The sequence below is a fragment of the Neofelis nebulosa genome, chromosome 4 (genome assembly GCF_028018385.1).
Source record: "Neofelis nebulosa isolate mNeoNeb1 chromosome 4, mNeoNeb1.pri, whole genome shotgun sequence".
NCBI classification, from domain to species: domain Eukaryota; kingdom Metazoa; phylum Chordata; class Mammalia; order Carnivora; family Felidae; genus Neofelis; species Neofelis nebulosa.
Genome location: NC_080785.1, coordinates 104,513,942 through 104,537,868, shown reverse-complemented (window position 1 = coordinate 104,537,868; position 23,927 = coordinate 104,513,942). Strand labels below are relative to the sequence as shown.

General features: G+C 52.1%; 1 protein-coding gene across 33 annotated transcripts in view; it reads left to right on the top strand.

Annotated features, from left to right (window-relative positions):
* The window catches only part of IKZF1 (IKAROS family zinc finger 1), a 98,679-nt gene extending 96,103 nt beyond the window's left edge, over window positions 1-2,576 (top strand). For all 33 annotated transcript variants that reach the window (XM_058725563.1, XM_058725557.1, XM_058725565.1 and 30 more), the window contains one exon: window positions 739-2,576. In XM_058725563.1, the coding sequence (XP_058581546.1) occupies window positions 739-1,448 (710 nt within the window). In that variant the 3' untranslated portion in view covers window positions 1,449-2,576. The remainder of the gene's footprint in view (window positions 1-738) is intronic.
* The last annotated feature ends 21,351 nt before the right edge of the window (window positions 2,577-23,927 follow it).

Below are 23,927 nucleotides of genomic sequence, written 5' to 3'. Positions count from 1 at the left end.
ACACCCCCTCCCCTTTACTCCCCTGCTGTGTGCCCAGCTTCCCCGCACATACCCATGTGGCACACGGCTCTAGTCTTGCCAGTGACGGACAGGTGAGTGGAACCGGGACCGGGGAGGATGTGGACACCGGACTCTGAGCGTCCATTTCCTCTCTGAGCCAGAAGTCAGCTTTCTATAGATCTTACCAGAAATCTTACCTTTTGATCAAATTTTATTCTGAGTATTGAAGTTATGAATTCAGAACCCCGTCCCATAACACTTTTAAGCAAGCATATCGCACACGCTCGTGAATAATGATACACTCGCGTATGGTAATTACATAAATTTATGAGAAATTAACCAGCTATTGCAAATCACTTAGAACACTATATCGAAAATACGTCATTTAAGTTTTCATCTTAAACTGAATATGGTGACATTCATAGTAAAAGACCCAAGTGCTGGTTTAGTATTTAGTTGGACGGTTTCTGCTGTTTCTGTTGACGTGCACCGACTTGGGTGCACAGGTTCGTGTGGTGGGTCAGGTGCGTTTAAGGGCTGACTCCAAGCAGGGCCCTGAGCTGGGTGACCACAGACAGGCCTCCACCTTGTGCATCTGGGAGGTGTCTGAGTCGCGCGTCCCCCTGAGCGCCAGGACACCCAGATGTGCAGGGGGGGGGGCCTTGCTGTAGATCTCAGCCGCCCCCCGTAGTGCGCAGAGGTAACGTGGCCTCACTGACTGTCGCCTGCCTCCCACAGGTGACAAGTGTCTGTCGGACATGCCCTATGACGGTGGCGCCAGCTACGAGAAGGAAAACGAGATGATGCAGACCCACGTGATGGACCAAGCCATCAACAACGCCATCAGCTACCTGGGGGCCGAGTCCCTGCGCCCGCTGGTGCAGACGCCCCCGGGCAGCTCGGAGGTCGTCCCGGGCATCAGCCCCATGTACCAGCTCCACAAGCCCCACGCGGAGGGCCCCCCGCGGTCCAACCACGCGGCCCAGGACAGCGCCGTGGAGAACCTGCTGCTGCTCTCCAAGGCCAAGTCCGTGTCCTCCGAGAGGGAGGCGTCCCCGAACAACAGCTGCCAAGACTCGACGGACACCGAGAGCAACGCCGAGGAGCAGCGGGGCGGCCTCATCTACCTGACCAACCACATCACGCCCCACGCGCGCAACGGCCTGTCCATCAAGGAGGAGCACGCGGCCTACGACGTGCTGCGGGCGGCCTCCGACGGCTCCCAGGACGCCTGCCGCGTGATCGGCGCGGGCGGGGAGCCCATGAAGGTGTACAAGTGTGAACACTGCAGGGTGCTCTTCCTGGACCACGTCATGTACACCATCCACATGGGCTGTCACGGCTTCCGCGATCCTTTTGAGTGCAACATGTGCGGCTACCACAGCCAGGACCGCTACGAGTTCTCGTCCCACATCACCCGGGGCGAGCACCGCTTCCACATGAGCTAAACCCCACGCGCGGCCGTCGGCCCTCAGAGGAAGCACGCGTGGGTGGGGGTGGGGGTGGGGGTAGTGGGGGTGGCCAGGCCCTCCCCTCCCGCCAGCAGCACGGACTGGACCAGAACCTTGTGCTTTTGATTTCTCGGTGGTTCTCTTGTTTTGTTTTGTAGTTTTCAGTCGGTTGGGGTTTGATTTGCTTTGGAACACGAGACGATTTTTTTTTTTATGGTTAGATGCAGGGTTACGTTTGGAGCACCCCCCCCCAAACTGCTCTCTTCCTAGATGTTTGCCATTGACTGTGAGCTGAAGTCCCCTCTAGCTGTGGCTTCCTGGAAGCCCCTGCCCGCCCCCCTCCGCAAGACTCATCACTTTCAGAGAAAGTTTGATACAAACAGGTCAGAGCCCAGGAAGGAATGAGCCGGGGAACAGACCTCCAGGTGCCCCCCTCCCAACGCAGCAGGGTCTAGAAACCCAAGTCATAGCTTCTGGCCGTGTGCGTCTAGGGCTGGAGGCCTGCAGTTTCTAAGAGATGTTGTAAGTCACAGCCCGCACAAAAGGCAAATTGTTGGAGGAAAGTTGGACTCCTCGGACAAAGGGAGAGGCCAGAGAGCCTGTTGGTCTGGTTCTCAGTTTCAAAACCGCGTTAGCCTTCCAAGGCTGGCGGGCGAGCAGAGGAGTCTGAACACCTGGAGGCAGGTGTGGAGACCGCTGCCCTCTGCCTACTCCAGTCCGTGCCTTTCATGGCCCAGAGTCTATCACTGTGTTTCTAACATCCATCCCAAAACTTGGACCTCACTTCCTCTGAACCTCTCAAAGGGTCAAATTACCGCGAAACCAAGGCTTGATTCCAAATTCTACACCCGTTGCTTCCCTGGCTGGTTCCCCTGACAGGCAGAAGCCTGCCTTTCCTTCAGAGGCCCAACCTAGACCCCACTTCAACTATGTCGTTGTTTTGTTTGTCGGTAAGTTTCTTTCCCTGCCCTCATTCTGCATCATTCAGGTTTTAAAATCCACGAAAGCAGGATTCAGGATGGTCATTAATTTTCAGAGCAAGGGAACGTGACAGGCGAGGCCCAGGAGACGTTGTCCATACACAGGACCCACGCCTTGGAAACCAAACTTTGAAACAGAATGAGACTCCCCCGTGAGGACAGAGCAGTCCCTGTGTGCCTGCACATGGACATGATGTGTGGCCCCGCGTCCCTTCTCCCTGGGGATGTGGAACGGTCGGGAGCGATCGCATAAGCAGCCAGCGGGATCTGATGGGAAAGAGGCAGGTGGTGGCAGAGGTGGAAACGGGAGCCCCGCTGAGGTGTTTGGTGGTTCGGATGCCAACCCAGAGGGGTCGCCCTCAAGGTTCATCCTGTCGTTAAGGATAATGACCCCAACCACCTAGGCAAACGAGAGCACACGGTTTCACACCTTTATGTGTCTTTGCCAAAACTGAGCCAAGGTGAACACGGGGAAAAAGAAAACAGAGGAAAAGTTGTCCATTGGCCCCTCTGCATTTAGTCTAAATCGAGGTTTCTTAGTCACGGTGCACTTGACATTTGGGGCTGGGCAGTTCTTTGTGGTGGGGGATTTTCCTGTGGGTTCTTAGCATCCTTCCTGGTCGCTACCCAACAGATACCAGTAGCACCCCCGTTCGACACCCCAAAATCTCTCCAGATGTTGCCACATATCCCCCGGCGAGCAAATCATCCCTAGTCGAGAACCGCTGCTCTCGTTCTAGGCCAGTCCAAGGTCTGGGGAAGCCTTCCAAAGAGAAGCATGCTGGAAGAATGTTCCCCCTCCGCCGTGTAGCCCCTGACCCGTGTTCCTCTGTGTTCATCGCAAATTCTAGAAATGAATTTATCCCACCTTCCTGTGCGCGTTTGGGTTTTGCTGAGAGGATGAAGTCCACACCCATCCTTGAGTCACACGTTTCTTGGCTTACAGGACGGGGACGGTGTTTTGAAACTGGAAAGAAACATTGCGTTGACGCAGGGGCGTGCAAAGGCCCTGGGTAAAGTGCTGTAGAGACAGATAGGGGGTGCGGGCGGTTCCATACGCAGCCACAAAGAAAGTGAGAGAGACACAAATTTCCTGTTTGCTGGGGCCACTCAGACCCGCCCTGTTCCCTTCCATCATCCCACAGAGCCAGTTGGTTGAAAGGAGTTAACTCCCCCCCCAAAAAACTTCTCACCCCCGCCCCTCGCTGTGGCTTCAAACAAAGCTTAACCCAGAACTGTAAATAGCGGCTACAAATGTTCTTTTCTAAAGCGCTTCCCCTCCACTCACTGCCTTTTCTAGCCAATGTAACCATCTATTTACACACCTTTTCTTGTGGTGTTCTATGCTAACACCGTTTTTCTTTGAGATTATCGTGTTGGAGGTGTAACGGTCCCATAGAATGTCAGCTGGTAACTAAGTTACGTTAGGAAGGTGGTCATATTCTGTACCAAAAGCCGTTCATGTTTTTCTTCTAGCCGAGCAACGTAGGATTGTGCATGACCTCACGCCTTTTCTGTTCTGTGGTCTGTTCTGCTGCTGGATGGTGTGAATGTGTGTCTTGAGAACCGCTGTGTTCTGAAGTGTGCCTAGGCTTCGTGCCCCCGCATTTGAAAATAAACGTCAGAGACAAGAGCGTCGCTCTCGCGGGTGGATGTGTGGGTTATGGTAAGAAATCGCTGCCCCTCTGTCTCTGAGCTTCTGTGGACCGAAAGCCTGGACGCCTGCTCCTTATCCAGGTCCCTTCTGTGCCATATGCCTTAGAGCACACGCTGCCCTGTCCAAAGAGTCACTAAAAAAGAATTGTGACTCTTCTTTATCCGTCACCAAGGGGCGTATGCCTGTCACTTCAGAGACCAGAGTGTTCCACTGTCAATGTAGCATCCACCACATGAAATCTTAGAGTCTTCATTGAGAAAGAAAGCTACTGTTACGGGCATTCGAGTTTGTTCTTTTTTTTTGGGGGGGGGGGGCTCTTTCTATTTTTGTGGGGATTTTTTTTCTTGTTTGTTCTCATCACTGTGTAACCCTGATGAGTGTCACGCTCTTGCCGAAACAAAAGCGACACCTAATGGACTTACATAGGTTGGGAAGCAAAGTATTACTCTATCCTGCACTTGCTAAGTTTCAGCAATAATGAAGGGTCAGCTCTATCTAAAAATCCCGATAGCTGTCATATTCAGTTCAGTGTGTGTGTGTGTGTGTGTGTGTGTGTGTGTGTTACTTAAAAAATGAACCAAACTCAGATTTATTTAAGATGTTCAGTCTTGGGAAAACGGAAGCACATCCACAGTTGGTGTGGTCTTGGTGTGGTGGCATTCACTGTGAACAGACGTAGCCAGAAATTAATATGCAATATTGTTTTAAATACTTTCTAATACACTTTTCTATGATGTTGTGTGTGTAGCCAGTGCCACCTGGGGTCTTCGTCCACCATTCTGGAAAATATGTGTACAGGACTGTAAATGAGAAAAAAATGCTGTTGTATTTGCTATCCGCCTCTCTGGTGATGTTAAATTATTTCTGTTTAGCTGTGAACAAGGGGCGTGCCCCTGGAGGGATAGAGGATACTTTTGTACACATTTTGAAATGCTTTTTTCTGTAGTGGTAGAACAATAAATGCAACAAACACTTTGTCTGTCCTAACCCGTGACCTGGGAGCGGCCGGGAACCACACGCTCGGCCCACCAGAGCAGGCAGGCAGCCGCAGCCCCAGTTGGGAACCATGGGATCATGGCCATCTGATGCGTTTGCAGCCCAGATGAGCGGGCTCAGCACAACGTCTGCCTCCTGTCTGCAGCTGCGCTCTGCCTGGGATGCTGAGTCCCCGTCTTTGGCTTCAGAATGTGGATTTGAGGCTGGGTGGAAATAGTGGGCAACAAATATGGCACCACCACCACCACAACCCCCCCGCTCTTCACAGCCCACTGCATAATGCCTTTGGGGGTGGGCCCATGGCTACGGAGGCACAGGGGGACAGTGACCGACCATCGGTGGCCACCTGTCACAGTTCTGACCCTTAGGCCAGAGCCAGGCAGTGCCAGAAGGCTCATCTGATCTTTGCAGCAGAACTGAGTTACAGCAGATGCTCTGGGAGGAAATCTGTCCCTTTCAGAGAGAGAGCCCGACATCAGATGGGCTCAGACCTAGCAAACACGATGGGGTAACTAGGCCTACACGGTAGGCCTAGAACGGTAGAACATGTAATCCAAACAAGGTGAAACTTTAGTGAAATAGATTGTGCTCTTTCCCATCAGGCCCTGGCATCAGTCCCCCAGGGAGACCTTCAAAACTAGTACTTGACAGGGTAGCATCTTGAGGAAGCCTCCTCGGGCGAGGTCGCAAGAGCGCAAACCACTCGGTTGCACTGTTTTACGGCCGTGCCTTGTTAGTGATCACAGATGCAGGGAATCAAGAATGAGGAACAGGTTTGCACACATCTGTGTAGCTCCCGTCCTTAGGAAGCCTAATGAACACAACTTGCGGGAATCCAGAGGAAAGGCGTCCGTGGCACTAATGCGTCCCAGGCCTCCCCGGCCCTCGCTTGCACACCTTGCAGGCTTATCCTGGAACCCCCGTTGTGGTCACAGGGTGAGGGTGAGGTTTCAAATCTCGATTTCAAGAGCCACCAGCAGGGTGATTGATTGCCTCCGTCTCTTGGTTTTCACGACGCTTTATTCCGAGCGTGGTAAGAATGATTACTCTCGGCACATCCTTTTGGCACTGACACTTGAGTGTCCATGTGTCCTCCCCTGGTCCCCACGCACCGCGGTGGGCGGCATTCACTCAATGGGCCCAAATGACGAGTCCCCCCGGCCCCGGAGAGGCTGACCCAGGGCGGGGTGCCCTCTTCGTGGGGTCTGCCTGGAGGACACCGGATTCCAGGTGGGGTGCAGCAAGGTGCAAAGAGCTGGCAGCAGGTGCAGAGAATCCAGAAGAAGCTGAGTGGAAGTGATGCTTGGATGTAACACTGATGCCCCTGCCCTTGTTCCCCGCACACCTGGGGCAGCCCTGGAGTCCCCCGCCTTCTCTGTCTTCGTGGGGAGTCCCCGGGGCTGCATTTTATCACTCCCCACTAGAACTTGCTGCTCTCGTGCACTTCACTTCTGTTCCCGATGAGCACTGTGAATGTAAAAATCGCATTGCTTTTTTTTTTTAATTTTAGAGAGTGCACAGAGAGAGAGAGAATCCCAAGCAGGATTCATGTTCAATGCAGAGCCCAACGTGGGGCTTGATCCCATGACCCTGGGATCATGACCTGAGCCAAAATCAAGAGTTGGATATTTGGGGCACCTGGGAGGCTCAGTCGGTTGAGCATCCAACTTTGGCTCAGGTCATGATCTCCCAGTTCTTGAGTTCAAGCCCCACGTCAGGCTCACTGCCGTCAGCCTGTCAGCCTAGAGCCCTCGTCCAATCCTCTGTCTCCCTCTCTCTGCCCCTCCTCTGCTTGTGCTCTCCCAAAAATAATTTTTTTTGAAAAGAGTCATACATTCAACTGACTGAGACCCCCAGGTACTTCTATGTTTTAAATGTTAGTGTGAAAAGGGGGGAGCTGAAAATCAGGATGGGGGGGGCGCTCCCTGATCCCATTGCTAAATAGTCATATTTTCTGTCAAAATCAAATGTCGTGGACGTTTCGTGACTCCTTGGTGGCAGCGTGCGTCCTCATCAAAAAGCACGTGGATTCTCAAGGAACAGAATCCCTTCGGCTTTTCCATAAGTCGTGGGTTTTGTGCACGGCTCCTCAACTCCAAAGGCAGAGCAAGGCACGAAAGAAAATTCAAGGAACCGAGCGATCAGCACAAGACGGGCGGGGTGGGGTTCTGGGGCCACCAGTGAGGGAACCCCGTGTTCCTCCACAGGCCAGGGCACCGCTCTGATGCCTTTGGGCTTTCTTGGCCCCAGAACCGGGAGCAGCAGGGCTGGAGCCAAAGTGATGTCACCTGCTTGATGGCATTCTTACCTGCCTTTTCCCCAGACAGCCTGCCCCTCCAGCCCTCTAACAGGAGGCAAGGGAGACCCTTGGCTCCGAGAATAACAGTTCCGCCCCACAGCCAAGCTCCCGTCCCCTTGTTGCACTCTCCTGTGCTTAACCCAAATTCCCAATCCCCAGCTGCCTCAAGGCTTCCTTGCCCACCTGCACCTTCCCCCTGCGCCAATGCTTCCAAGGATTCCCCCCTGACCTTGGTTCCCAAATGTAACTTGGAATCACCTGGATCGTTGTTAAAAACGCAGTTTCCACAGACCCGCTCGTGATCATTCTGGAGCCGGAGGTCTACGTGGAGTCTATCCCCCAGGTGTGGAACCAGCACCCCCAAACTGGACTAAGCTGGTTCCCCATCCTGTTTCTCCCTAAGGTAGTTACAGCTTAACCCTCTCCTTCAGCCCAAACCTATGTTTTGGGTTTGTTTTGTTAGGAAGAAAGAACAATGAATGTCTGTCTCTTCCCCTCTTGAGTTTGAAACAACTCAGAGATAAGAATCAGAGAGTGGAAAACCAAAATACATTGCTGTGTTTCCCATAAAAGCTAGATTAGAGGACACAGCTCAGTGCCTGACCACGGCTGTCTGGCCACCACACCCCTCCCCTTGCCCTGAATTAGACCAACTGGTTCCCTGGATGCAGACAGCAGTTGAGTTCCTGCACCCCAGGAAGGACAGAGCCCCTGCCCTGTGGGACAGGGCACAGGGGACCCCAGCAGAGCAAAAGGAGGTGTGCTCACTTCCTGCCTCCGGACGAGTGTGGAAAGGCGACCAAGCAGGCAATAGGGAGCCACTGGAGGCACGGAAGGGAGATGCTGTAGGAACCAGGGACGGGAGGACCTACGTGGTCACCTGGCAGGGGTCAAGGTGCTGACACTGGACAGAGTCCAGAGAAGAGGAAAGCAAAGAGGGGAGGGCTTGGATTCTTGCCACTAGAATGTGATTTCCATGAACTAGGTGGCTTGGGCTTTTTTTTTTTTAATTTTTTAAGTTTATTTATTTTGGAGAGAGAGAGAGAGACAGCCACAGCGCAAGTGGGGAAGGGGCAGAAAAAGAGGGAGAGAGAGAATCCCAATGTGGGGCTCGAACTCATGAAACCATGAGATCATGACCTGAGCTGAAGATGCTTAACCAACTGAGGACACCCAGGAGCCCCTGGGATTTTCTTTTCTTTTTTTTTTTTTAACTGCTACATCCTCAGCGTCAACAGGATTACCCGGAATATCAATGTTCCGGACTCCATGCTGCTGCGGACTCAATGTTGGCGTCCCCTCAAGTCCATGGCCTGAAACTCCAGCCTCCAAGATGGCGGCGTGAGAAGGCAGGGCCTTTGGGAGGTGCTGGAATAATAACTTTCAGGAATGGGATTCACACCCCAGAGAGATTCCTATCCCCAGGTGAGGACACAACGTGAAGTCATGACCCAAAAGAGGGCCCTCAGTCCGACCCTGATTTCAGACCCGCAGCTTCCAGAACGGTGGGCAGTAGCTGTTGTTTCTAAACCCTCCTAGCCTGTGACATCTGGTTACGGCAGCCCCATGGATGGAAACGGTGCTCAATGAACACAGGTTACACAATCCTCTATTTGGGATGATTTAATCCATCACTCATGGAAGGAATAATGAGGCATCCTCTCCAAGTCTCAGCTCCTATAGGAGCCGTTAGGAGGAAAGAGGAGAGGGCAGAGGGCTTGAAGGGGCAGCGTGGTTTCTTCTTATCTAAGCGGCTGGATGAGGAGAGCGGGTCAGCTGTAAGGACAGGTCCGAGACCTGAGAGTCACCAGCACATGGGTAACTGTCAGGAAAGGGACAGATGGGCCACGTGCCTGAGGAGGGAGCCGGGAGGCTGGGCAGGGGCTTTGACGAGCTGAGAAGAGGAAAGCCAGCTGCGTACAGCATCCCAGATTTTCTCTGGGCAGAAGGAGAGGCCCCAACCGGTCCGATGAAGGCAGAGGAAATGAGGAGGGTCCAGGACCCTCGCAGGGATGTTCAGGGAGCACCTCACGGAGGGGAAGTGAGGATCCACTGCTCCTTGGGCCTCAGCTTGGACCAGTGCTTTAAAAATGCCAAATTCTGGGCAGTATTGTCCTAGGGAGAAAGGAACCGACCGCATGGTGAGGTCCCCTGCTTTTTCCACTTTTTGGGAAGGCCAAGGACAGGAACCAGGCTGACCACTCTGAGCCCTGCAGCCTGGCCGCCCTCGTCTCCAATGTCCCCTCCCTGTGCCAGGAGCCTTCCGGAGGGTCCCTCCTCCCCGGCAGCTGGGTGCTGGCCGCCCAGCAGATGAGCTGTGGCTGCCCGGTGAATCGGCACGGCGGGAAGCGGATGCAGCCACCGAGGTCCCCCTGCACGACCGGGAACCAGCCGGTTGGGGAGGAAATTTGCATAGCAAGGATAATTTGGTACCAAAACTGTCCCCTGAAGTGAACTGCATGGATCCGGGTACAGCTAACAAATCTCACTTCTTCTTTCCCATGTTTTGTCAAACCAACTAGATGTGACATTGAGTGTGTGAATTGTCCCGAGATGTTCTGTGTGTCCTTTCGTGGGTGCGCCCCGGGCCCCCTCCCGTCCACACCGCACTTCCCCAGGCCTCACGCGCCGGGGTCCCCTCCCTGGGTGTTCCCGGGCACATGCACACACGCCCACGCCCAGCAGGGCGGGCCCGGGCTCCTTGGAGGGCCCCCCCAGCCCTGCCCTGGGGCGGCATCACCTCCGGGCTATCGCGGCCCTCCCGGCACCTGCCGTAGCTTCCTCAACACATTTCCCTCCTGCTTCCTGTGGGCGAGGGCGGGCCGGGCCCCACAGCAAGGAGGGTCTGTGGTTTTGGGGCCTTCATCTGATTCCCCTTTTAGGGCCTCCTCCTCTCTGGGCCTTGCCCCCTCATGAGGCCCATGGCGGCACCCCTACCCACACCCCGGTCCTATCCCTGGACGCATCGGGATGCCTTTACAAAACTGCTGGGTGCCACCCAGAGGGAAACTGGCTGCATGTTTACATCCAGCGTGAGTTCAGGCATCCAGAGTGCCTCCAGCGTGTGGGAGCGGGGAGGCTGAGCTAGGCATCAAGTCCACACTCTCCGGACCAGCATCCAGCCTGACCAGCACCCGACTCCACGTGGTCCCTGCAGGGTGGCCGCCGCCGAACCAGACGTGTGACAAGACCGAGCCCGTTGTCCTGAGCTGATCTTTGGAGCTGCCTCAAGTCCAGGCCTCTGTGTTCCTGGAATCCTTGTTGGGGTGGTGCTGGGGGCTCTCCTGGTGCTGGGTGTTAAGTGCCCGCCTCCTCCATCGGACTGTGAGCTTCTGGAGGGTGCATCCCCCAAACCCCAACTGCAAGCAGAGTCAGGCCCTCGCAGCTCCGGGAGTGGCACATGGTGTATGGTGTGTGGTGTGGACCTTCAGACCTTGCCCTCAGTGATGATCTGGGACCCCCAGCCCATGACTCCTCCTCCTGAAGCCCCCTCTCGTCTTTCCACCTGCTTCAGGGCCAGTGTCACTCTCCCTGGAGAAGAGCAGGAGGCAGTGGGACCCGGGTTCCAGGCTTCCCGGCTCTCTGAGGCTCTCCAGGAGGGTCCTGTCTGCATTGGGGGCCTCACGGGGGTGTCTCATCCAGGGGACAGGCTGAGCATTCCTGAGGGGATGCCACTGATGTGGAGTGAGAGGGGCTGAGGGCAGGGAAGGCAGGCCTACCAGGGTCTCTTGGGCCAAGTCTTGAGAGATAAGGGTAAAGAGAAGAAGCAGAATCATTCAAAACATCCAGTTAAAATCAGAGGAGGCAGAAAGAGTGGAAGACATGAAAAAGAGAGACGAAAGAAAGAAAGAAAGAAAGAAAGAAAGAAAGAAAGAAAGAAAGAAAGAAAGCCAATACATAACAAACAGTAAGAATGTGGTAGACAATAATCCAACTGTACCAATACTTTAAGTGCCACTGATAAATGCAGCGATTAAAGTACGGAGATTATCAGAGTGGATCCACAAGCAAGCCCCCAGCTGCATGTTATCTACCAAAAAGCCCTTTTTAATATAAGGACATGTGGGGCGCCTGGGTGGCTCGGTCAGTTGAGCATCCACCTCTTGATTTCTGCTCAGGTCATGATCTCAGGGTCATGGGATCGAGCCCTGCATTGGGCTCTGTGCTGAACATGAAACCTGCTGAAGATTCTCTCTCTCTCTCTCCCTCTGCTCCTCTCCCCCAGTTGCAGTCTCTCCCTCTTTCTCTCTAAAATAAACAGATGATTGTGATATAGATAAGAGATATAGGCACAGACTTAGACCTAGATACAGATGATATAGATGTAGGCAATAAGCTACAAAGGAAGATATGGTGAAAAAGACACCATAGTAACACTAATCCAAAGAAAGCAGGAGTCACTGTATCAAAATTTCAGACAGAACGGACTTCGGAGCAAGGGCAGTTATCAGAGACAAAGGCGGGGTGAGGGGGGGCTTACATAATGATAAATGGGCCAGTTCTCCAAGCAGACATAACCCTTAATGTGTATGCATGCGCCAAACAACAAGGCATCAAAATACGTGAGGCCAAGTGGATAGAAATGCAAGGGGAAAGAAGTGAGTCCCCACGTGCAGTTGTGGGCTCTCAGAACCGGGCAGATCCAGCCGGCAGAAAATCAGCATGGACCCAGGGACACTGAAAGATTGGAAGGGTTATTTGGGTGAAGAGAGAAGGCAAGAAAGCCCAAGGCAAAGGAGAGCATGAGTCCAGGTGCAGAGGCCAGAGTGTGGAACACAGTGCCACTGAGTTGTCCCAGGACGGCATTCTGGGCCGGCGACCCCTGGCCAGCCCCGTGCGGGTTGGGGGATAAGCAGGAGCAGGAAGACCAAGTTGAGCCGGAGGAGGGTCCCCTCATCGTCAAAGCTAAGCAGGGGCCAGGAGAGGGGTGCAAAGTGAGCCCCATGCTGGTCCCAGAGCTGCCGGACCTTTAACATTAAGTGACAGCTGGGGAGGAAGGGGCAGAGATGGGTGTGAGTACGGGTTTCAGGTAGTGAAACCAAGGCCAGGGAAGCCCAGGGCCTTTTTCAAGGTCACAGAGAGTCACCCTTGAGCCATATTTCCTAAAGCCCATTATGCACAGTATAAAAAGGAGAATGGGACAGAGGGGTTCCGGAAGAGTCCCACACTCCTGGAGCTTTTCAGAGAGTCACGCTGTAGGGTAGCATCAGAAAGGCTCCAAGAAGAATGCAACATAGTGTATTTAATCCGGATTCCTGAAAATGGATTTAACTCCCCTAAATCCCCACTGCCCCCTTTCTATTGCCGATATGCACGTCACTCTAGGAGGGCCTGGCGAACCACACCCAGTGGTCCCTGCCCCGAGGACCTGCCCCTCTGGTCATGCCCCAGTGCTGAGGTCAAAACGCTGCCCAGCAAGGCTATTCCCTCAACGCCAGGCCCTGTGCCAGGGATGGAGACGCAGGTGTGGCTCCGTGACTTGGTGGATGTCCCCATCCCGGGGATGTCCCCAGGCCTGGTAGAGAACACAGGCCCCTGGTCCCAATGTTCCTCCAGCGCCCCATGGAACCAGTGGGTGCCTTTGCCACACAAGGATGCTCTTATGGGCTGTCTCCTGCCTTCTGGAAGCTGGTCTTTCCATGAGAGCAGAATTGGTTCAGGGACTTGTCTTCCACAGCCAGCAAGCAGGGGCATTTCAGAGTTGACACAGGGGACATAAGTAAGTCTCATTCTCTTTCTGGCAGGAAAAAGAGGCAAGACACTTACTTACCTCCCCTTCCTTATGCTTCGACCCGACTCTGCAATGTAGGACCTGGGGCACCCGGGTGGCCCAGTTGGTTAAGCTTCTGATGCTTGATCTCCACTCAGATCATGATCTCACGGTTCATGAGTTCAAGCCTTGCATCAGCTCCCCGCTTGAAGAAGGAGCCGCAGGCAGGCTGAGAGCCAAGCACAAGCTAGCACCCCCGTCCCCCCGCCCCCCCAACAGGTGGGATATGTGTGAGATTCCTCGGGCTCTGCTGGCTGCCCAAGGACAAAGGAAAGGACAAAAAAAGAAATGGTTAACTGATAAAAGTCTCTATCAGTTTACAAATATCTTAGTACAGATACAAAAGCAAAGGGCCATCTTATCAATAGCCTGTCTTTTTTTTTTTTTTAATTTGTTTTTAACGTTTATGTATTATTGAAAGAGAGTCAGAGCATGAGCAGGGGAGGGGCAGAGGGAGAGGGAGAAACAGAATCCGAAGCAGGCTTCAGGCTCTGAGCTGTCAGCACGGAGCCCGACGCGGGGCTCGAACTCACAGACTAGGAGATCATGACCTGAGCTGAAGTCAGACGCTTAACCAAGTGAGCCACCCAGGTGCCCCAGGGAGTTCCCTACTGGCTTAACCCTAATTCTTTGCCAGACAGAAAACAACCTTAGCCTGACAACAGCTAAGCCTCCAGTGATCTGTGAGTCTTTAGCAGGTGAAAATCCCTTTAAGAAACTTCCTCTTGACTTTGCTTCCCCCAACTCCTTAGTATATAAGCAGTCACTCCTCACAAGCCCAATGTAGCTCTTTCTGCCCACGGGTCCTGTCCCCGTGCTTTAATAAAATCACCTTTTTGCACCAAAGACGTCAAGAATTCTTTCTTGGCCATCAGCTCTGAACCCCCATCACCCCAAAACCTCATCATGCTGATAGCATGCAGCCTGCTTGGGATTCTCTCTCTCTCTCTCTCTCTCTCTCTCTCTGCCCTTCCTCTGCTTGCACTCTCTCTCAAATAAATAAGTAAATATTAAAAATCTGATAAAAATGGGGCACCTGGGGGGCTCAGTCGGTTAAGCATCCGACTTCGGCTCAGGTCATGATCTCGTGGTCTGTGAGTTCGAGCCCCGTGTCGGGCTCTGTGCTGACAGCTCAGAGCCTGGAGCCTGCTTTGGATTCTATGTCTCTCTCTCTTTCTGCCCCTCCACTGCTCGTGCTCTGTCTCTCTTTCTCCCAAGAATAAATAAACATTTTTTTTTTAATTTGGAAAAAAAAAAAGAAAAGAAAAAAAATGTAGGACCTGATTTAGGGCCTGGGTGATTCAGCACACACTGAGGGCCTGTATATCGGTTTGGGCATTTGAAAAGGAGGAGTATACCATTTCCGAATTTGTTTCCTGGTTCAGGCCTAGGCGAAAAATACCATTACATGAACTGTAAAACACTTGGGGGTAAAAAGAGAGGGAAAGAAATGCACTGAGTTGGGACCGTGCCTGAGAACCAGGCACGGTTCTCTTGTGATTCTTGCAAGGTCCCACTGCCCCCTCCGACAGATACGGAGCCTTATGGCTCAGACAGGACAGGGCATTTTCTCCACGTCACACAGCGTTCACAGATCCCGAATATCCAGGATAACGCAATTTACAACAAAAAAATAAAAGCAATACACCAACACTGAGTTTATAGAACTTCTTAGTAACATAATATGCTGAATGTTAAGGGCCAGGAAAGATATCAGTTACACTAATCAATTACTCTTTGTTTTCCAAATAGTTCCTCACAACTGGGCACCTTTTAGGTATTATTTGTATTTCTGTTTTTCAGTACAGCCTTTTTGGTTCAGACTCGTATTTTTTTATCCATCACCGTACACAGTTAACCATTTTTTTTCTTGTGATGAGAACTTGTAAGCTCTACTCTCTTTTTAAAATTTTTTTCATGTTTATTTATTTTTGAGAGAGAGAGAGAGAGAGAACGAGCAGGGAAGGGGCAGAGAGAGAGACCAGAGATCTAAAGCAGGCTCCGAACCATCGTCAGCAGAGCCCGATGCAGGGCTCGAACTCTTGAACTGCAAGATCATGACCTGAGCCGAAGTCAGTCGCTTAACCTACTATCTTGGGAACTTTCAGATACCTGATACAGCACAGTGTTGATCACTATGGCCGCCATGCTGTGCAGGGCAACCCTGTAGCTACTTTATTTTATAACTGGAAGTTGCTACCTTTTGATCCCCTTCTCCCATTTTCCTCACCCTGCGCCCCCACCTCTGGCAACCAGCAATGATGAGGAAGAACCCTGAAAATTGTTTCACTTGGGTGATGTAAATCTTGCTTACAACACTGCATGTTGGGAGGCTGGGAGGGAGTGGGCAGGCGGACGGAACTGTTTCGGGAAAAAACATGATAAAGAAACTTGAAAATTCACATCCACGGGGCGCGCCCGAATCTGAATGATGGAGTGGAGACGTGTTGAGAAAGACTAATGATTCAGAAAGAGAATCACAAGTAGTAGAGAACTGAGTGGGGAAAAAAAATCTGCACAGAACAAAAAAGATGCATCCCGTGCACTTGTCGATACAAGGTAATGATTTTCAGTCTCAGCCAAGTTATCTGTCCTCACTGTCAGCACAGACACTGCTTGGGATTCTGTCTGCCTCTCTCTGCCCCTCCCTTCATTGCTCTCTCTCTCTCTCTCTCTCTCTCTCTCTCAAAGTAAATAAAAAATAAAACTTAAAAAATAAACAGATGCCCAGCGCAAGGGGCCAAGAGCTGGCCCTCTCGGACAAAGTGGGGTTCCAAGAGAATTTCCTCGACATACCCTGCGTTTTTGAATCTCACAAAATCCTTAGCCCAACCTCAGGATACAGCTAAACCTCCCCAGTTGGAGCAGATCTCCGAGTGCTAAAAAGTACATTTACCAAGCCACAACTGACCACACCACCTGCCAACCCCCCGGGGGGGGGGGGGGCGGCTAATGAACGCTTAACTTAGCACACAGTAGGGGCTCAAGGCAGGCTTGTGAAATCATTGTAAACACTCACTTCACGTTCTAATGTCAGCATTTCTGTTGATCTAAATCGTTCTTAGGACCAAGGGTTGCAGGAAAATAGGCCGGGATGGAGAACCTTCCATGCTGCCCTGCTATCCGGGGGGAAAGAAGGCAGAGCTCCACAGTCCACGGTCATCTCCAGTGCACCCCAGGGGCTCAGTGCCAGGCCTTCCTCGTGAAGGGTGAGAACAGCCCTCCCCCTGGGTGGCTGAGAGCAGACACAGAGACACCAGGGCTGAATGAATATTTCCAAGGGTGCCGGATGCACAGAGCAGAGAATGCCACAGGGACAGTGTGGACAGCAGGCCGTAGACAAAGATGTCATTACCTCCTATCCTAGGGATTGTATGAAACAGGGCCCTGGACCTCACTCGCCTGGGGTCCCCCGGCTGGCAGGGGGCCACACCTGTCACCACACCTCCGTGACCTGGGCTGGAACTCATGTACAGAAGCATGTGAAGCAAGCAAAAGTCAAATCGTTTCTTACCCTCCGTGACCTGGTCACTGGCAGACACTCTGGGTACACGCAAGCCCCCCGACTGCACCCCCACTGGCTAGAGATGTGGGAGCCTACATCACAGCCCAATTATTTCAGTCCCCAAACAAAGGTTCTACATGGAACACCACTGTTCCATACGGTAGCTACTAGGCACGTGGCTACTTAAAGTTTATTTATTTATTCATTTTGAGAGAAAGAAAATCAGGGGGGAGGGGGTTGCAGAGAGAGAGAGAGAGAGAGGGAGAGAGAGAGAGAATCCCAAGCAGGCTCCGCACTGTCAGCCCAGAGCCCGAGGCGGGGCGCGAACTCACAAACCATGAGATCATGACCTGGGCCGAGATCGAGAGTCGGACACTTCACCGACTGGGCCACTTAGCCGCTCTCCTTCAATTTAAATTCATTAGAATTTAAGAAAATGGAAAATTCAGTGGCAAGAACCACATTCCACGTGTTCAATGAGCCACATGTGGCCGTGGCTACCGTGTTGGACAGCGCGGGTGTGGAACCTTCCCACGCCATGGAAATTCTGCTGCAGACAGATGATGAGACCCCCAGGCCAGCCTTGATCCACAGCACCACCCCCCCTCCCCAGCGTCCAGCCCGGCACCCAGAACAGGGTGGTGCCTGGCAAACATTGATTCCCTCCCCAAGTAAACCAGGCGCTCCCGGCTTGTTCCCCATGAAGCCTGCCCTCGGTACCGAATCCTGAAGGCTGCCTTCAATATTCAAATTATGCAGCAACTTTCACTTCCCCTTTGGAGACCACTCTGGCCACCAGGGAAATGACATTTGCCTGAGGACATGTGCTTTGTAAAAAGCGGGCTCCCGGCTGCCTCCAAGGTGTTGGCTAAGTGGGGACCACGGCTCCCCCCACCCCTCCCTGTGCCTTGGAGGCCGGACCCGCTTGATTCCCCCACCCGGTGCATTCCCTGTGCTGAGGGTTGAGCCCTGGCAGGGTGCCACCCTGACCTGCAGTCCCCTCCGGGCGGGCGGGCGGGCGGGCACAGCAACCTGCAAAACAGAAACTGAGGAGCCTGGGAGGGAGGGAGGGATTTCCAGCAAATAGAGAAGGGCTTGCTACACCCTGCTGGTACATTCTTGCAGGATCATTCCCCTCCCAGGAGCAAAAGAGGAAAAGAAGGCAAATCACTTTCCTCTTGCTTCTGCTTCTCCTAAATAAACTGCTTGCCTCATTTCCTCTGCACTCAGAGAAATGTTCCTTGTGAAAGCCACTGTTTCCACACATTCACACAGCAAGGCTCCGGGAGGCGTTTGGGTTTCGGGACCCTCCCCGCTCCAGTCCCCGGGAGGGCAAGCCATCCTTGGTCTGGGCTTGAAGACCCATGCCAGCTCAGATCATCTGCTCCCTCCTCCCCCGGCCTGTCGGGACGCAGCTCTGGAAGTTTCCACCTGACCTGGGGCTTCTTCCCTGCGCCCCCACTGCAAAATACAAGGCTGTGTATACACCCGTCACACACGCAGGGCCACAAAAAGGAAGTCGAGGCCGTCCTCATCCCCCCTCTGTGTGCGCTGGGCTGCAGCGAGACCCACCGGTTAATAACTCAGTCTCACCTTCCTCCGCTTCAAACCAGAGCTTCAAAAAGCTCGCTTCCTAAGAAGAAGGATTCAGTGAGATGCTGTAGGCAAAGAAAGTAGTTGCACGAAGTTCAGCTGCTTTGTGCGTGTTTATCTCTGCGCTCAGGACTTGGGAATAGAAATTTCGTAGGTAACAGAAGTTTCGAGAGCACGCAGGCTGCAAGGAAGCTGCTTCCCTCCCTCCCCTGCGCCCGCCCCCCGCCCATTCATCAAGTCCCATTGACCCAGGAAAGAACAGCTTATTTAAAAGGGATCTGGTCACTTTCCATTTACTTTTTTATTGTTTACATTCATGTATTTAAACTCAGGTGAGTGAACATACAGCGTAGCATTGGTTTCAGAGGGAGAAACCCAGTGAGATCGCTTTGCATACGACCCCCAGTCACTTTCGGTTTATGCAGGAGCAAGCACCATCAGTGAAGGTTCTGCTGGAAATTTCCTAGCGATTAATACAGGCCAGAGCAGTTTGAAAGTCCAATTAATTAACCTTTTTTTTTTTTTTTTTGAGGGCAGTACACTAAAAAAAAAAAAAAAAAAAAAAAAAAAGACAAAAGTGAAGAAACCCAAAATTTGAGGTTTTAGCAAATTCATGAACTGAATGTTTTCTGACGTCTGAGTTGGACGTCAGAAATAGTAATTCCTTGAAATGGTATCTAAATTCAAAGGGATGTGCACTACCTTCTCCAGGGACTTCTGGAGCCCTGAGGAAAAGCTAGGAGAAGTTCCCCATCTAGCGGTGAACAAACGTGGGGGCGGACGGACAGTCTTCTGTCTCCAGGAGGAGGTAAGGCTGGGGCCAGGGGACAGCCCTTCCACACCCAGCCCAGCTCCCCCGACTGGGGGACAGAGAAGCTGAGTCCTGGGGCAGGAAACATGTACCCCACCTGCTCAGCCAGGAAAGGATGGGAACCAGCCCGCTACCAGATAAATATCAGCATCCTTCGCTTGTGGATTGATTTTCAAATGACCCATTAGATCTGTTATTCAGCCATTATGGCTCCTGAAATCAATCCTTGCATAAACTGTGTGAACACGGAGGGAAGCGATCTCCCTTGCCCTCGCTCTGGCCCAGGACCCTGCTGACCTTGACAGATGCTCTTAACCCGTGTCTACCTGGTGAGCCACCTTGACTTCTGTTGAGCTACGCCCTGAGCTGAGCGAGGAGCTTCAGAAGCTCACACTCAATAAAAATGTAGCTCAGACCATGATTCTTCTTCCCACTGACCTTTCACCCCTTGGCCTTCAGATTCCCGGAGCCGAAATCTCTGAATCTTGCAAGGGAGAGAACATTTCTCTCTGCCATACTAGTTTCAGCGGCTGGGTCTAGGAATAAACTGGCAATAGACAGAGCAACGGGAGAAAAGGTGTAGAATTTTATTTGGTGTTGGAAGGTTTGTATGGCATGGAAAAAAAAAAGAAGAAGAAAATGGTTAGGCTCGGGGGGGGGGGGGTTGTGCCATTCAGACAAAGGAAGATACATTTATTTTATTTTTTTATGTTTATTTTTGAGAGAGAGAGAGAGAGAGAGAGACAAAGTGAGAGCCGGGGAGGGGTAGAGAGAGAGAGAGAATCCTAAGCAGGCTCCAGCTGTCATTGCAGAGCACGACGCGGGGCTCAAACTCATGAAACCCTGAGATCATGACCTGAGCTGAAGTCGGACGCTTAGCCGACTGAGCCACCCATGTGCCCCGGAACCTACATTTAAAGAAAAGTGAAAGACAAAGGAGGGAGACCGTACTTCAGGGGCAGTGATTTGTAAGGCAGCAAATACAGGGGGAAAGCGGTGGCAGATAAGGGCTCTTTGTTCAGGCAGGGGGAGGACGCCTCCACACGGAGAATTTCTGCTCCGCTTCTGGGAGGGTGGGGGAGGGCAGACAGCTCCTCCTGGAACTACTTTTGCTCAATCGCCTTTGGCTCAAAATAATCCTTAGGCCAGAGCAGATGGTGCCTTCTGACCTCAGGTACCCTGGTTCTGCCCCTTGCTGTGTAGTGTCCGTGGACACAGCCAATTACAAAATTACAATATTGCAAAAAAGATGCAAATAAAACTTTGATAGCTGAAAACTACAATGTGTGGGATAAACACACACACGTGCACACACACACACACACACACACCCAAAAACAAAAAACAGAAAAACAAAACCAAAAAAACTTAGCTAGGATTAAGGGCAGATTACACGTTGCACAAGAAAGATTAGTGGACTTAAAAATATAGCAATAGAAACTACACAAACTAAAATATGAAGAAGAGAGTCCAAACTTCAGCAGCTTATTACGTATTTGGTTGAAGTCCTTGAAAGGGTGGGGGGGGGATGGGGAAGCCAAAATTGTAGAAAAGAGAAAACAACTGAATATTGTCCAAATTTGGTGAAGATTACAAACCCACAGGGTTTATAGGTCAACGAGAATCATGATAAAATGTACACTGAGACACACAAAAACCAAATTTCTTAAACTCTTTTTTTTTTAAATCTTTTTAAAATTTTTTTTAAGTTTATTTATTCACTCAGAGAGAGAAAGAGGGAGAGCACAAGTGGGGGAGGGGCAGAGAGAGAGACGGAGAGAGAATCCCAAGCAGGCTCTGCACTGTCAGCACAGAGCCCCATGTGGAGCTTGAACTCACAAACCGTGCAACCATCACCTGGGCCAAAGTCAGACACTTAATCAACTGAGCCACCCAGGCACCCCTTAAAAACAAATCTTAAAAGCACCCAGAGAAAGACAGAAATATTATAGAGAGAGGACCAAAGATGAATACATATGTTTTTAATCAGAAACAATGCAAGCCGAGGGGCGCCTGGGTGGTTCAGTCGGTTGAGCGTCCGACTTTGGCTCACGTCGCGATCTCCCGGCTTGTGAGTTCGAGCCCCGCGTCAGGCTCTGTGCTGACAGCTCGGAGCCTGGAGCCTGCTTCCGATTCTGTGTCTCCCTCCCTCTCTGCCCCTCCCCTGCTCGTGCTCTGTCTCTCTCTCAACACTAAATAAAAACATTAACAAAATTAAAAACAAAAAAGAAACGATGCAAGCCGGAAGACGGAAGATGGTGTGCCAACGAGTTTTGTTCCTAATCTAGCAAGCCTGCCGCAGCCTTCCTTTCCTGGCTACATATGTATCCTCAGCCTTTCAAATGCCCCTTGACTCAGCTTCACACCCTTCTGATCCCCTCAATCGATCAAACAGTCCCTTGATAAGTCCAGACTTATGACTGTGCAATGGGTTGAATATTGTCCCCACCAGAACCTCAGAATGTGGGCTTCTTTGGAAATAGGGTCTCGGCAGGTGTGATTGAGCATCTTGAGATGAAGTCATGCTGTTTTGGGTGGGTCCTCAGTTCAAAGACCGGGGGTGTCCTTATCGAGGAGGAGAGGACACAGAGAGGCACACAGACACGGAGGAGAGGGCCACGTGGAGAAGGAGGCAGACAGCGGGGTGCTGCTACCCCACGCCGGGAGCCACAAGACCCTGGAAGGGGCAAGAAATGAATTCTCTTCTAGAGCCTTTGGAGGGGGCGTGGCTCTGCGGACACCTTGGTTTCAGACACCTGCCCTCCAGAGCGGTGAGGGACTGCGTTCTGTTGTTTTAGGCCCCGCAGTCTGTGGTATTTGTTACGGCAGCCCTGGGGGTGAATACAATATTCGTCAGTCATGTCACAACTTTCTGAAAAGCAGACCTTGACACAATCATTCCAACTCATGGAACCGGCCTGTGGTCGTGCTGATTAAATCATGCAAGTCACACAAAGGACCTTCCTTAGCAGGTGTCTACAGCATCGTAGGCACCCAGTAAACATTAGCTAATATGACGCAGCTAATTGTTACCGACACAGCAGGGGTGACGGGCAGCTTCTACACTGACATCGGCGAAGCAGGAAACACCAGCAGCACCTGCCTCTGGGGTGGATGGTGAAATGTCCCCTGATGCAGACCCTCCTTTTTGCTCTGGGAGCAGTGGGAGCGCTCCCCGCACACGCACCCCGAAACGAGCGGGAGACGAGCCACCCCTCAGCCTCCAGCACGGCCTGGCCGGGGGTCTGGGGTGCAGGCTTGCCCTGAAGGGGGTTACTGTTCCCTCTGTAGCCTCCCCAGGCAGAGAAGAAAGACCTTCTATGGCACAGGGAAGCGTCCTTTGGGGGCCAGGAGCAACGGGATCAGGGACCGGGGGGAAGCATCCTGCGCTTTGAGGTCAACAGCTTCTGCAACATGGAGACAGATGGGGTGCGAGGAGGCGGGGCCATCGGGACGGCCCCGTGGAGCCTATGGCCAGCGAGCTCCAGCAGCAGGGATGTGACACACATCAGCTTCTCTCCGTTGGCCCCTGTCAAACGCTGCGGCTGGGGCTTTGTGTGGTGTGGTCTTATGGGAGGGACCAGAGCCCACGTGCTAGGTGGCCGCCTTCCTTCTGGAAAGGACCCAGCATCGTTTTTCACTGTATTTAACAGAATGGTTCCGGAGACTGATGCCTTACGCTAGACCAGATCCCAGGGAATTTCCAACACTGGACCATCTGCTCTACGCCAAGAGGGACATCGCAAGGCGGGAGCTCGTGCACTCTTCTGTCCTCGGAGGGCAGGGTGGAAAAGCAAAGATCATCTCAGCCTTTGTCTTCTACTTTGTTTTTATTTCGCTTTATCTCATCCTTGCTATACAAAATGTGCTTCTTGCGCCGAGAGCCACCCCAGCTTGTGGGGCCATGTGTTCCCAGGGCAGCATTCAAAGTCCATTCGGTCCTCAAAAAAGAAAAATCGTCTCATGGTGAAAGGCCGGGAGTCCAGTGCCAAAGGGTAGGGATTGCACAAAGCCCCCCAAGACTAATACAGGAGGAATTCGAAATATCAGTGGTATAGAAAGAGTGTTCAAAAACTTTTACGGAGATAATTCATGAGTTATTTGAAAAAATCCATTTAAACGCTATTGTCACCTTTAACAGTATTGAGAGAAGGGGCATCTGGGTGACTCAGTCGGTTAAGTGTCCAACTCTTGGTTTGGGCTCAGGTCATGATCTCACAGTTCATGAGTTCGAGCCCCAGGTCAGGCTCTGGGCTGACAATGGTGGAGTCTGCTTGGGATTCTCTCTCTCCCTCTGTCTCTCTCTCCTTCTCTCTGCCCCTCCCCCACTCATGCTGTTTCTCTCTCTCTCTCTCAAAATAAATAAACTTTAACAAAACATTAAAAAAAAAAAACAATATTGAGAGAACCCTGGTGCATTCCCCGTGTCATGTGGTATCTCCTTTCACGTTCTGTGTTACCCTTCCTTCCCTCTTTCCCCCCCTCAGATCCCGGCATTCTCTAGGCCAGCCCTGTCCCGTAGAACTTTCTGTGGTGATGGAAACGTTCTACTTCTGCACTGGCCAATGTAGAATCCACAGCCATGGGCGCTACTGAGCAACTGAAATGGAGTTAGCACAACTGAGGAACGGAATGTTTTAATTCATTTCATTTTAATTAATTGAGCACTAAATCGCCACACGGGGAGGGTGGCTGACTGGCAGGGCGGCTCTATGCACCACTGGGCAAAGAAGTCATCATCCAGTCTCCCCAGCAGACGATTTCCAACGTGGTACTTAAGCGCTTGCTCTACCATAATGACGTCATCTGAGTTTTTGCCGGGAGCCGGTCGGTCTGCACGTGTTTGATTACATGCCTCGCCCTAC